The sequence below is a fragment of the Plecotus auritus genome, assembly GCF_963455305.1.
Source record: "Plecotus auritus genome assembly, chromosome: 1".
In the NCBI taxonomy this organism is placed as follows: Eukaryota; Metazoa; Chordata; class Mammalia; order Chiroptera; family Vespertilionidae; genus Plecotus; species Plecotus auritus.
This window is the reverse complement of record NC_137770.1, coordinates 201,502,818-201,518,122: the sequence shown is the minus strand read 5'-3', so window position 1 is coordinate 201,518,122 and position 15,305 is coordinate 201,502,818. Positions and strand designations below refer to the sequence as shown.

At 37.4% G+C, this 15,305-nt stretch overlaps 1 protein-coding gene across 2 annotated transcripts in view; it reads right to left on the bottom strand.

The window, feature by feature from the left end:
* The window catches only part of ADAMTS3 (ADAM metallopeptidase with thrombospondin type 1 motif 3), a 239,458-nt gene that overhangs the window by 25,383 nt on the left and 198,770 nt on the right, over nucleotides 1-15,305 (bottom strand). For both annotated transcript variants that reach the window (XM_080649386.1, XM_080649387.1), the window contains exons 8-15: nucleotides 14,562-14,667; nucleotides 13,857-14,000; nucleotides 13,092-13,224; nucleotides 9,672-9,785; nucleotides 5,875-6,020; nucleotides 4,506-4,681; nucleotides 3,202-3,335; nucleotides 1,419-1,542 (exon numbers count right to left, since the gene is read on the bottom strand). In XM_080649386.1, coding sequence (XP_080505512.1) covers nucleotides 1,419-1,542; nucleotides 3,202-3,335; nucleotides 4,506-4,681; nucleotides 5,875-6,020; nucleotides 9,672-9,785; nucleotides 13,092-13,224; nucleotides 13,857-14,000; nucleotides 14,562-14,667 — 1,077 coding nt within the window. The remainder of the gene's footprint in view (nucleotides 1-1,418; nucleotides 1,543-3,201; nucleotides 3,336-4,505; nucleotides 4,682-5,874; nucleotides 6,021-9,671; nucleotides 9,786-13,091; nucleotides 13,225-13,856; nucleotides 14,001-14,561; nucleotides 14,668-15,305) is intronic.

Below are 15,305 nucleotides of genomic sequence, written 5' to 3'. Positions count from 1 at the left end.
TATAATCATCAAAAAAGGCAATATTTGCTTTTTAACAATGTTCAAAGCACAAAACATAGTAAATTATCACACAGGAATAACAAAGACATCAATAACTAGAATAAAGAATGCCTAAGAAAACACACTGGAGTTGTCACCTAGCTCTGCCACTCTAAGTATATCAAAGAGCAAAGCAGGGATGTGTGGAATTGACTTGAGTTGGGTAGCTGAGGTATAAGAAGAATAAAAAGAACTAAGAGAATTATTCCATTTGGATGAAGACCAACTTTTTTTTATAATTTCTTTTCTCTTAAAAAGGAAAATTACAGTCACAACATATGCTCATAGTACACCAAATCATTTTGTGTTACTTTGGATGATATAAGAGAAGTTTCTCAAAGGAAGCACCACATCAAATTTATTTTTAAATGTCAAATTCTCAGAAATATTTGCCTAATAAATACTTACTGAATAACAAAATAACATTTGTTATAAACTAAAAAAAAATTTGTAATGAATGTTTGCATCTACATTTTTATGAAAATTCCAATGGATAATTATGAAACTACTAATATTTTTTCATATTATTTGTGTTTTTGTTCCACCTGTTGAAAGTTACCATGTCATATGCCTAAGACTAGGTCATTAATTATATAACAAGCACAAAAGTTCACATGCACAAGCATTATACCACAGGTTATTTTTGTTTGTACCTCAATTTTGTTTAATATAAAATTTTAAAAAATACATAAAATATGGACCCTAGATTTATAGACTTAGAAATAAGAAAAACCTGTTCACTGTAAAAGTAAAACTAATATAATATTTTAAATAGTATCTAAAGTTTTGTGATTTTTAAAAATATATATATTTTATTGATTTTTTTACAGAGAGGAAGGGTGAGGGATAGAGAGTTAGAAACATCAGTGAGAGAGAAACATCGATCAGCTGCCTCCTGCACACCTCCCACTGGGGATGTGTCCGCAACCAAGGACAATGCCCTTGATTGGAATCGAACCTGGGACCCTTCAGTCCGCAGGCCAATGCTCTATCCACTGAGCCAAACCGGTCAGGACAGTTTTGTGATTTTTTTAAGTTCTGATGAACAATTTATGTGCAATAGAAAGTTCAAAATAAGCATCAATTTTATTAGATCTAATGCATTTTATTAAAAGCAAATTAAACAAAACAGATTTTAGCTAACTACTATAATTGATAGTGATTTTACTTGTTCTTTATCAAAATTTGATAACTTTTTATCATGAATGCTATGGAGCATGAAAAGTTTTTTAAAATATTTCCTTAAAAGGTTATCTGAATAAAAATAAATCAGCAGCTAATGTTTTATTATGTTTATAATATGCTGCATTCTTAAGCCAATTCTCAAAAAATACAAATCGCAGAGAAGGATACTAAATTCATCAGAGGCCTCATCTTACCAAGTTTCCTGGGAGTTCTGGTAAATGTCCCCTTCACAGTTCGACAATGGGAGTTATCTCCTCCACAGACACCACACTTATCCTCAACCTTGTTAGAACCAATTTCTTTATCACAGCCCACTTTCTGGGGAGAGAAGTGAAATATGGCTAATCTTAATGTGTCAAGTCAAGGTCAGTATCCTAGAGAATGATGACTTTATTTAATCAGGAGCCCACAGTTAGGCCTCTTGCACCAAACTTTCATTCTGGCTCTGATTTAAATACCTCGTTCTTTTAAAGAACTACTGTGCAATCAAATGACTAGTACTCCAGATAAACTTCCCCTACTCTAATGACCATCATATACAGTCGTCATCATCATCATCATCAAACATGTATTAAGCACAAATGTAGTAGATACTGAGGAGACAAAAAGTTGGTGAGTTTCCCTGGTTGCTTTCACGTTTATAAAGATGAATAATAAAATCGTGAGTTGTACATTAGTACAAGCTTTACAAGTTGGCTAGGGATGGAAGACAAAACTTTACCAAAGTGGTAGAGACATTCACAGGACCCTGAAGGAATCGAGTTTGTGGAAATACATTCTAGGAATGTGGAGGGATTAAAAAAGAGCCATCGAAATTGTGTGGTCACATAAAGTGGGTTCAGAGAACAATATTTAGCCATATTTAAACCAATGGAAAGCTGGTGCAAAACACGGACTGTGCAAGGCCTTGAGTTTTTACACTTTCACATTTACGTAACTGGGAATTACTGAAGGTTTTCTGGGCTGGGGCAGCTCCTTAATGTACATCAGTGTAGGATAAGAACATGTGGCATGCCACAGCACTCAGAAGTTTGAGATGAAAGTGGTCAGAGGAAATAATTATCACACATCCATTGGTGCGAGACATGGGGGAGGTGAAAGATGACCAAACACAGATTTTACTTCCAGAGAAAATTCAGATTAACTATGAGGCACCTATGCATGCAAGATTCATTAATATAACACTAGTTGTTCTGAAGTGAAAAGAAATCAAACAGGAGCGATGTGTTCAGTTAATAACGATAGTTCCCTACATATGAACATGAGTAAGTAAAAAAACTGCCTTTAAAAAAGAGATTAAATGGGACCAAAAAAACAGTTTTTGCATCTTCACTATTTTTGTTCTGAGGAAAGTTTCTTTTTTTTTTTAAAATATATTTTATTGATTTTTTACAGAGAGGAAGGAAGAGGGATAGATAGTCAGAAACATCGATGAGAGAGAAACGTCGATCAGCTGCCCCCTGCACACCTCCTACTGGGGATGTGCCCACAACCAAGTTACATGCCCTTGACCGGAATCGAACCTGGGACCTTTCAGTCCGCAGGCTGACGCTCTATCCACTGAGCCAAACCGGTTTTGGCCTGAGGAAAGTTTCTATTATCTCTTAAAGAAAATATAAAATACATTAAGCATTGAATTTTTTTTTTAAAGTGTACTTAACAGCAGATGGCTACTAGTCAAGAACTCAAAGCAAAGGCATTGTTCCCATGTTGTATTCCCAACCTACAGACATCAGAGTGACTGAGGAAAAGGATTTGGCTGGAAACTGGGACAACTACATTTAAGTCTTGATTCGGCCAGTGAGCAAAGTTTGATTTTATTAAGTGAAGTTTCTCCCAGACTTAGTTTCGCTAATGAGCTTTTCATACATTTACACCATAATGTGATATCCCAGATATGAAATGGTTTAAAAATTATGAAAATATGCAGATGAAAGATAGTAAAAGTAGAATTGCAATATATTGCAGGGAGCTCACCACACACTCTCCTCGCACACATATGCTGTACGGGTCTTTGTAAGAACAGCGCGTCCCGTCATGTACCAGTTGTTTCATGTAGGCAACGTCGCCAGTCTCTTTGGATTGACAGTAAAGGTGGCATCTTTTCTTGGCTGCATGAGATGGAGGGTTAAATCAACTATATAAAGTGGTATATTTGAACAGTATAGCTTATTTTATTTTTTAAATATAAAGTTTCAACGTGATTTCCTGAAAACAAAAAAAAAGGTATAAATAAATAAAATAAAGAGAAGAAGAAATTACACATATTTAACATATTTGTTTCAACCAGGGTGACCATATGATTTAACATCTAAACTAGGATACTCTTGAGAGTGAAAAAGGGCTCTATTAGTAACTACACAGGGACAACAGGTCTAAACTGGAACTATCTCACAAACTAGGTTGTGCAGCAATCCTGGATTTAGCCACAGCTCTTCAAATGCTTTAAATCAGAACCACTTTACTTTCTCTTTCATTTAACCCAATGACCTAGTACACCTTTTGCCTTTGTATAATCTCAATTAAATTTAATATAATTTCTGTGACTCACTTCACCAAAATAGATTGAAAAAATTAATGCATTTCTTCTTAATGCATTGCAACTTTTAATTCCTACATGGATGCATCTTTCTTTTAAAACAGCTTTTCAGCTGAACTCAGCAGTGTACTATGTCACATGATAATCAAGTAATTATTTTCTTTTATTCTTCCAAGTAAGAAATATGGTAAGAAGTGTCCACTTGAACATAAGTAACTGAAAATTCAAGGGTAAGAAGTGAAACGTTAAAAGGGAGTTTCCAAGTGTATTTTTTGAAAACTGGTGAATAGTACACAAAAGTAAAAAGGTTATGAAGTTTCTGTCGTTATTAAATACTGGTCTTTTTCTTACTCCTGACCCCACTGTAAAAGAACAGTATTTCCCTCTCATAATTCAGAAAGGACAGGTAACAAAATTCCGTAAGTGTTTCCTAGTACAGGGATTTCCACTGAATGAGGAAAATCGACATCTCTTCCAGGCTTTTCATTTTGTCTGCATTCCACTGGTCTTTTCAGTAGCGATGGTGGTAGTGCTACTTGCCAGGAACTATTCCACAAGTCTCACCGCGCTAGAGAAAGGAGGATGTTAACCTTATTCTTGGAAACCCAGAAGGACTTACCCTGTAAGCACCAAGGTTTCTAAGTTACCACATAGGAATCAAGAGTCCAAGGGATTGGTGTAGACAAAGCATAAACTCTAAGGAACCATCCACACAGCGGGGAAAGGGCAGGCATCTACTCACAGTCAGGATGTTCATAGGGCATCCAGTGGTGTTTGGTGTGCTGGTATTCAAAGTGGGAGTTACGCTGCTGGCATTGCTGTGCTCTGAAGTCTTCAAAGTGCTTTGGGCATTCATCTGTATTACAAAGCTGGTACTCAAAATTAACACCCGGACAATCCTGACCACCATTGATGGGCCTAAAGAAAAGACAACATTTAAAAAGGCCTTTTGGCTCTGGTCCAGCAGTGGAAGCTTGCAGACACAGGGCTGGGGGAGGCAGAAAGCCAGAGTTTCTGAGCTGCCAGCACCAAGTGAATGAACTCATACTTCCTAAGTGCAATTCCTTTCCAAAAGCACCATCCTCTCCCTGCTGGGGGCAAGGAGAGGGCCCAAAAGTCAACTTCAAGTGGCTATTCAGACAGTATATTTTAAATGCATGGCAAAAATCTATAAAGAAATAAAAACATAGATATGAACTCGAAAAATTTATATTTTCTACCATGCATAAAACATGTAGATGCAGCCCAAAGTGACTGTGACCACAGCTCTATGCCTCAGTTTTCCGTCTTTTCTTCCTTAGAGAAATATTGTTATTAAATACTGGTCTTTGAGGATTGAATGCATTAACATATTTAAAACACTTAAAACAGAGTGTGGCTCATAGTGAAACGTAGCTGCTCTTACTACTGTAATTTTTATTTTATTTTTTTTTATTTCTACTACCATCATCTCTTCCTGTGAAGACATGTATGTGACCTCAGTCTTTATAAAAGACATGTTCAGAGCCATCTGCTGCCAGACACACAGGGATTGCTCACATTTTAAACCCTAGACAAGGAAGAATGTTCTAAGGTTAATATTTTGGTTACTTTTCCCCTTAGAAAATAAATTTTCTTGAGTTGGCAATAGGAATTCAATCAATTTAGTCTGAGTGAATAAATTGATAACTTTCCCCAAACAACTCTTTGCCCTTCCTCTACCATCTTTATTTTGTTGTTGCCCTGCCCTGAAGCATCCCCCTTCTAAGCCAAGTGAGTAAGCATATGTGTTCGGTGCTACTGCCACAGTGACACACCTGTTCTTCTAACAGTGGGTCTAATGGCCTTGGTGCCCAGGCCCTAAGAGCACAGTGATGGGCTTCCCTACTCAACTCTTTATTATTCCTAAACAGCAATTTCTTCAAAATCTCTAATCTTCATTCGAGCCTCTCATCTTTACCACTGACTATAGTTCACAAAATTGATAAATGGAGATTTACCCAAAATAGACACTTAAAGCCTGAGTTTTCATGCTCTGTATTTTACATGTACTTTACAAAATAGTAATAACATTATATTGAAGCATTTTCTGGCCTTTACAAAAATGACAGAATTACAGGGGTCATACTCACATTGGATTGTTGCACTGGCGTGTTCTGAAACGAACACCAGTTCCACACGTCCGGGAACAGGAGCCAAATTTGGTCCATGACCCCCAATTGCCATCTTGTTTTTGTTGATTAGCATTCTTCCACATGCAATGGCCCTTGTAGCACCACTTAGGAAAATGACAAAGGGCAATTATGAAAATCATGCTTATGCTAAAGCTAAAGTTGTTATATAAGAACCACCAATGAAAGGGCTTCATTCCTCCAACCCCCACCATGTGGAAATGTATTTAAAATGACCCCAAAGCAATCTATCTATCTATATATATATATATAAAAGGCTAATATGCTAAGTGTCTGACTCCTTGGGTAATGATGTCACATAGCAATGCCCAGCTGCCTCTCCCTAGCAACTAGCCTCCTTGGAGTTCCTTCAGCCCAGGAACACGACTTGCTTTATAGCCAGATGCAAACATTTCACACTTTAACCAAATGTCTGTAAGCGTTTTCTGGTGCCTCATCTCATTTGATCCTCACAAAATTCCTGGAGTAGGTAGAGAGGAGACTTGGTGGAATTCTATTTTCTTTTCATTAGCCGGAAAAGAGAGATTTAGAAAGCTTAGAAACTTGACCCAACTAAAAAGGAAGTAAGAAATGGTGGACCTTGAAAATGACTTCAGGTTTTCTCACTGCACAGAATATAGTCAAACACTGCTGCCGTTAAATATTTTACCCTTAGTTCTCCCTGCATGATCTACAATAATAATCTGCTTCATGTTGATATTTACTGCTGTGTTGTTGACAATTACCTGAAAGAGAAGTTGGGGTGCTTTACTGGGCTGGAAAAAGTTTAGCTACATCAGAAAGCACGTCTAATTAAGCAAGTTTATTCTATATCTATGAAAGGCTAAGTTGACTCAAGTATGCGCCATATATATAAAGCTCTTGCTGGCGCAAATTGCACTTGTGTGTTTTGATCTGTCATTGTCAATCATGAATTTGGTTGTTTTTGTTGACATTCTGAAGCTGAAAGAAAGCAGTGTCATCGCATGGAAGTAACAATGATGATTAAATATGATCGTAATAGTGATCTGGATAGATATAATTATCCCCGTGTAACCGAAGTTGCTGTCATATTCAGAAACGAAGATGGAGGACCGCCTTTTGAAAGGGACTTACTCATTTGTTGTAAACCAGATCCCAATAATCTGAATTCCACTCAAATGAAACAAATCAGTATCCTGATTCCTATATTAGATGCAATGACGTATCCTATTCTTTTCCCACATGGTGAAAAGGCTGAGGAACCGATATTGCATTAAGACTCAGAGACGACAGTGTAATCGACAATTATACTAGATTCAATGGATGATGCCGAAAAGGAAAATTTTCCCATCGAATTTCTTAAAAGTGTTACTTCTTCGGGAATGCTGTGTCATAAATTAGAATTGAAAGTAGGTGCAATCATCATGCTACTGAGAAATCTTAGTAGTAAATGGGGTCTTTGTAATGGTACTAGATTTATTATCAAAAGATTGTGACCTAACATAATCAAAGCTGAAGTATTAACAGGTTCTGCAGAAGGAGAGGTTGTTCTGATTCCAAGAATTGATTTGTCCCCGTCTGACACTGGTCTCAGTATTAGAATAAGTTTAATCAATTTATCCATTATTGTTTTTATCAATATTGTTTTTATATCATGTTTTTGTTGTTTTTATATCATATTTTGTTCTTTTTATATCACATCTTTGTTGTCCTTATATTGTTATTATTTTTTAATCATTTATATATTATTTTCATATACATTTTACTAATTTTCTTTCATCCCTGACACTTCTATTATAGAGAAAGGGTGGATAGCAATATTAAAATATTTCTTCTAATTAATTTTCTTTCAATGTGCATGAATCCCTGTACCGGGCCACTAGTTATAACAATAAGGTTCCCTCTACAAAAGGTAATTTAGACTTACTAGTATGTTTTTAAATATAAAATTGAAATGAAAAAAATAATTCATTCTGAAGAAGTTTTATATGATACATTTATTGGTGAGTATCAGACATGACCAATAAAAATGATACCTAATTTGCACAGTAGGTAATGTGGAAAATTGGAACCTGGAGAGGATCATGAGTAATATGAGACCATCTGACCAGTAAGTAATGACGTGGGAACTGCCAGGACTCTGACAGCACGGAGGCACCTACCTGACAGTGCCCGGCACACAGCAGGTGCTCAAAGGTGTTCTTTCCCCTTCCAACATTTTGACTTGCTTTTTTTTATCCCACAATAAAAGTGTTTCTTACAACTCAACTTTGGTAAATTTGAAGATAATACAAGTGAGTTTCAGGAAGTTGGATGTTTAGAGTTTATTTGGAGGATATCTATTTCATAAAGCAAAAAGGAATCAACTCACTGTTGCTCTTGTTCTTTTAGTCAAAATTTTGTAATACTAAATTTCCCCACAGCAGCACACCATATGTAATGTGTTTAGCATAGTGCCTAACAAAGTTTAAACACGAATAGTGGCCCTAACCGGTTTGGCTCACTGGATAGAGTGTCGGCCAGCAGACTGAAGGGTCCCAGGTTCAATTCCAGTCAAGGGCATGTACTTTGGTTGCGGGCACATCCCCAGTAGGGGGTGTGCAGGAGGCAGCTGATTGATGTTTCTCTCTTATCGATGTTTCTAACTCTCTGTCCCTCTCCCTTCCTCTCTGTAAAAAGTCAATAAAATATATTTTAAAAATTAAAAAAACATAAACATGAATAATGGCAGGTTTTGTTGTATTATTATTATTATCATAATTATTATTATGATGATTGTAATCCTCATTGCAAGTACAGTTTATACACATTTGCAATAGAGCTTTAAAGGGCATTAAAAGAACTAAAAGCTTTATGAATCTTCTTTGCCAGCTTTTGATCCTGTCTACCATATCTTATTTCCAAACTAGTAAAGGCAATTCAACTTGAGTTCTTAACATGCCTTTGTTTTGGAATGGGTGATATTTCCCCTTATGAGTAGGGAGCTTGGCGCTTGGCCAGTTTCTGAGCAATCAATCCTGACTACACAATTTGAGATTTGAAACCTCTGGGCATCTTTCCCCAAAGGAGCAAGACCAAGTCTTCTGTATAAATTCACAGGACTTTATTTCTGGACAACCTTCACAAGGAGTGGGATGCCAACAAGTAAATCAAATCCCATTAACAGGGTCCCAGATAGTCTGCTAAGCTGCTGCTTCATAATCTATCAGTAGTGGGTTGAATAGTCCCAAATATCTCAGGTCCTAGAATCTGTAAATATTGCCTTATTTGGAAAAGAGTTTTTTGTAGGTGTGATAAAATGAAGGGCTTTGAGGGGAGGTTATCCTGCATTATACAGGTGGGCCCTAAATGTCATCATGTGTATCTATCCTCATAAGAGAGGGGGCAGAGGGACATTTGCACACAGAAGAAGAGAAGGGAGCAATGGGGTCATGAAGTTGGAGATTGGGATGGTGCAGCCACAAGTTGAGGAATGTGGGCAGCCACCAGAGGAAGAACCAAGAACAGACTCTCTATTACAGCTTCTGGAGAGAGTATGGTCCTGCCCACACGTTGATTTTGGCTCAGTGAAACTGTGAGAAAATACGTTTCTGTTATTTTAAGCCACTGAGCTTATGGTAATTTGTTAGAGCAGTCGTTGGAAGCTACTATATAATGTTAGTACATTACCATAATGAAACCTCATGTGGTATGGTCTTCATAAAAATGCCAATACAGCTATGTTCATCAGTTTTCAGACTTTGAAAGGTGATTAAATCTCCACAGTATAGACTCACTTTTCCAGCAGCACATTCAGTCCCATCAAGTGGGGGTCCCTTTTTAGTCTTACAAAAGTAGGGGTTATCAGGATGGCTACACCACAGCTGTTTACATGGGTCAAAGGTTCGGAACTGAAAGAGAGAGAATCAAAATCACAATGAAATACAGATAGCAGGACATGCACCAACAACATCTTCTGTTTTAATTTCAAGTCAATAGCCTAAGTTGTGGCATGTTGAGAAAAAAATAATGCCTAAGAATTCTAAGCAGAGAATATTGTTATTCTGCTTTTCTAAAATAATAGTGATAAACGATTTGTCTGGGAGTCTCTAGTTGACTCAGTATTTCTACCATGCCAATTCTATTTTCTGGCTTTCAAGTAGACAATACTAGAATTTAAAATAGTAGTTATTATGAACATTTTAAATATGAAAACCTATTATAATGGTTTTGTAGCTTTCAAGCTATCAAAACAGCTTCTCTATACCCCTAAGTATGGATTAAGTCAGATATAAATAATAAAAATGCCCATTATAATGAGCTGACTAAAAGCAGAAAATATCTGTCAAATTTTCTATGTAAGATAACATATTCCAGGTGTAACAAACTATTATAATACATTCATATAGGTTATAAAATACATTCCATGCATTTGAGTCTCACTACAATCCATGGCTGAGAATCATGGGTTATAAGATAAGGCTATCGCTATGGTTACATGTGAGACAGTAACATAGCCCAACTGGAGTCTTAGTTTTCTCAATCTTAAGACTGTTTTTTATTTTCCTGAAACACCACATTATAGTATCTGAATGTATGTGTCAGCATACATATTTGTGTGTGCTCTTTACTTATCTGTTCTCCTTCTAACTATAAACACCTTACCATTCTTCAGATAGATTAAAAAAACATATCCAACACCAATTTATTCATATATAATTGCCTACACCACCAATTATATTGGTCATAGCTTTTTCTCGATTAGTACTCATTTTGGGCCTGGGTTTTTTGTTCTAATCCCTATTACTTACTGCGGAAACTATACATTCCCACCATGTTGAGCCTAACCTTTAGAATTTTCAGGTCAAAACATTAATGCAGGTGATTAGGAGCTGGCAATGTATAGTTTATAGACAATCCAATGGTTGTCGCTATCAGCATATGGAAGATTTGAAACATCAGATCAACTTCTTTCAGTACCATGAAATACTTTTTTTTGTTTTTTTGCTATAACACATAAAGCTTGCTCCAACATATAAAAAAGCCATTTTTATAGTGAACTACTACATCCTCAACATGGAAATTTAAAGACACCTACCTTAGGAACAGCTTTTTGTCCAGTACAATTAAATTTTCTTGAATATTCACTTATTTCAATTAGCCTATTTAAATTAATCTGAAAACTTGATTATTATTTTACTGTCAAATTTAATACTCTACCAACAATCTTAGTTTACCCTGTAAATATTAGTGGAAAGGATTATTTGCATTCTTGAGTAGGCCCTGAGCATTCCTGGTGCTAGGCTGGATTTAGATATAGGGCAGCTGCTGTCTGCCAAGTCTCTGTCTGTTACCTGGGTCCCAATCTGAGCTGGGCTGGACAAAAAGCTGTTCCTAAAGTGGTAACTAAAATTTCTATTGGTAGTTCATCTCATGGTAAAATTCCTGAACATGCAATGAAACTAAAGCAGTCATATTTTTGTGCAAAAAATTAAAATTTAAAGTTATCAAGACTGCATTATAAAATTTACAAAAGCCTCCATTAATCAAAAAAGGGGGGTTAGTAGGGTAATTTCATGTAAGGAAAAATATCCTATAAGTAAATTACATCTAGAAAATTTTTACTTTACAAAATTAATTTTCATTTGTAATGCTAACAGCAAGACACCCATGAAAAACACATATGGTGTCTAAATAAGACAAAGGAAAATCGTTTGGGCAAAAATAAAAAGGATCCCAAATCAATTATATAGAAAAGATTCCTTTATTAACTTTTGGTCGAGAATATGTTTGTATATTTTCAGAAAACAACTCCAAGACCATGTGGATTCTTGCAACAGAGAGGAATTGACAGGTCTGCTCCAACCACGAAGACAAGAGGAGAAACAGAGATGGAAGACGCTGACGACGCCTTGCCACGCTAGCAGTCAGCAGCTGTGCGTTGCAGCAGCTTGCCTAGGACCAAACCAGAGAGGGTCGGACCTGCATTGCCACCATGTGCCCACCATCCAGATATCATTGCTGACATGTACACATAAGGAACTGTTTGACATTGAAACGGGGACTCAGAACTGTTGGACATTGAAATTGGGACTCAAACATTTTTTGTTATTATATGTTTATTTCTAGTCTGCAGAGGCAAGATTTTTTTAAAGGAAAGAAATGGGGAAAAAATAGATACAGAGGCAAAGAAGCATTGTCAAACTATAGCGGGAAGGCAGGGGAGGTTGTGGGTGGGGGCTGTAAGAGATCAACCGAAGGACTTGTACGCATGCATATAAGCATAACTAATGGATACAAGACACTGAGGGGGTGGGGGGGGGCAGGTAAAGGCATGTACTGGGGGGAAGGGGAGGCCGGGGGGAAGTCAATGGGGGGAAAAAAAGGAGACATATGTACTACTATTTGTAATACTTCAAACAATAAAAAAATAAATAAAAATAAAGACACCTACCTCTAAACTGAATAGCTACATGGAAGACTGGCTCTAGTGGATTCCACTGAGCATTGATTATGTGCCTGCCATTGTGCCATGCACTTTAGTTATATTATGAAATTGAACCCTGATAACAATTCTGTGAGATGAACACTATGATTATCCATATTTTACACATGAGGAAACTAAATGGAGAGATTGAAGAAGGTGCTCGAAATCATACATCTAGTAAGTGTTGGATCCAGGCCCTCATGACTCACCAGTCTGACTATGAAGCCTGTAGTCCTGACCTCCATGCTCTACCACGTGATTCTCACAGGAGAATAAACTAGTATTGCCCTTCTCTGTGCTCACAGCTACATGGAATCCTGGCCAACAAGCTAATGAAAAGCAACCTTCCTAAGGCTTAAATGTCATCTCTGAAGGTCACAAAAACCAAGGAAGCAACAGAGCATAAAGTTTGGAGCTGGACAACCTTGGTTTCAATATCCAGCTCTCCTATTTACCAGATGTGCAATTTAAGCAAGTTGCTTATACTCTGTAAATCTTGGCTTTTTCATCTGTAAAATACAAGTATACCAACTTCCATCTAGTCTGTCACAAGTATTAATAAGACAGTATATTTAAAGCACTCAGCTTTAATATGCAGTGATGTGGCAAACACAAAATCCTTGGAAGAAATTCTCACACTCACACCAGTGAGTCTGTTAAGCTCGACAAACAGAAGCTACACAAAACAGAATTCAAGAAGCAAGATATAAACTGACTGTGAGAAACATACCGCAGTGCACATTTTATAACCAACCCCAAAGTCAAAACGACATTGCTCATCCATAGAATAATTGATTCCAGGAAGTTCTGGGAGTTTGGGCCAATCATGTTCAAATGGATCATCAAGGAGACAGTCATAGGAACTGTAGGAAGGAAAACATCGCATGTAGTTTAATGTTCATTCTTTTATGTTGTCCTAATGAAAAAAACTGTCCATAGGTTTTATACTCTGGAATTTCATTAGATCAGAGCAAGGCCACAAAAGCTTATCTTTAAAGGTTTTTGGTTTTAGTTCCATTCATAAACAAGACCCTTCACCCTTATTCATCCCAGGAAAAGGAGTCAAACAGGACGCAGGGATGCAGTATAACTGTGACAGCCTTTTTTGTGTCCTGGAGCTCCTGCAGAGTGTGGCAGAGCAGATTCTGACACCTATGCTACAGGATGTAGGTGGTATTATGAAGGCATCACAGGACCATCTCCTCCTAATCCTCAACTCAACTCTGACCATTCATCAAAGATTCCACAAAGAATTTACTAAAAACAAAAATCATGGTTAAATATCACTTAAATTCCAGGCTTATGGCTTAAAATATCGTGATTATATTATGGAGTCATTGTGCCAACAGCTCGGAGTCATAAGAAAAATGTTTACTGTGAACAACAGTTTTCATTCACTGGGAGTTTTGTTATGAAGAAGATCCTAAGAGTCAGCTTCCCGTCTGTATTTCTGCTAGAATATAAATGCTCTCAGGACATGCAGAAAGGGACGCACTGGATGTATCTTTTCAATTCTTGGCCGCTGCATCTGGACCAGTGGTAACGATGAAACGCCGCTTGCACCAAGGGAGCCATGACGCTTCCCATCGCAGTCTCATCGCCGCACCTATTGCCTTGCCCGTCATGCTCCATTCCCAGCCTAGAACACAAAGTGAGATCTCGCTGGTAAGAATCACAGTGGCCAGGGCTTTTGCTTATTTTCTGTTTTAAAAATAAATACAGTAGGTCCTCAATTATGTCATTCTGTGTGATGTCCTTTCCTTATAATGTTGATGAGATGCCGAAGAAACGTAACTCTGGTTTGTATCGACTGGCCTATGGTAAAACTGGTTTCATTACGAGTCATTCTGCTTAAAGTTGCAGAACCTATCGACGATGTTAAGTGAGGGCTTACTGTATAGGGAAATACGTATTTTTTAAGTGAACATGGCTGCTGTGGAGGAGTCACAGGCATTGTGGAATAGAGAACTGGACAGAAATGCCTTTCTAATTTTACAGCTATGAAAAGTGCAAGGGTGTCTGCAGCTAGAGTTGCTCATTTGGTTTCAGTGGATGACCTCTTCAGTGTTTCAGCTCCTCACACTTGGCAAGGGAAGGGAGCTGCATGCTGGCATGCCCTCTGCTCACACTGCGAACAATGCTGAGAAAAGCAGGGAAGAAAAGACCTTTTCTGGCTTTCTAGCTGTCAACAGTGACTTACACATGGCCGGTTTCATGGGCTACGACAAAAGCAGATGAAAAACCATCCTCATGATTCAGGGTACAACTTCTCACTGGATGACACATGCCTGTGACTGGAGCATATCCTGTAGAGAATAACAATTACTTTTATTTTCATTTTATGAGAAAACCCATTAAGAATTACTACTGGACCTTTGCCTAGAAAAAAAAAAAAAAGCTTTTTAGGAAACAGAGGCAGTATTATTTCCCCGCTAGCATTGTGCCACGTTCTCTTGGGAAAGCAACAGGTAATGGTCTTTGAAAAGACTCACTGGATCTGCATTTTCTCCTTTTCTAAGGGAAAGAACTGCCTGGGATTACCATTCTGTTCTGCCCACCAACTAAGCATTGTCTTTCTGTTTTAGTGAATGGTCCTTCATATCATGGTACCAATGAAGGGAGCCAGAAATTCCATCAACATTGAAAAGAAAATCGTCCGTCTTCTTTTTCCAAAGCCTACCCCAGAATTTATTAGTTCAATGTAAGCTGACTTTAGAAGAGAGCTCTTTGGCAGCAGTCACTTCTCATGGCATCTCTTTTCCCATTCCAACGCTTAGTGGAGATCACACTGCATTTTACAGCCTCTCCTCCATACCTCAAATGCACAATCATTATGTTAAAGGCAAGTATAATTTATTATGGAACCTAAGTGGATTTAATATGGTGAATTCCACAGGAGTCACTGGAAGCAATAGAAAGAAAATGTATGCTTGGCTGATGCATG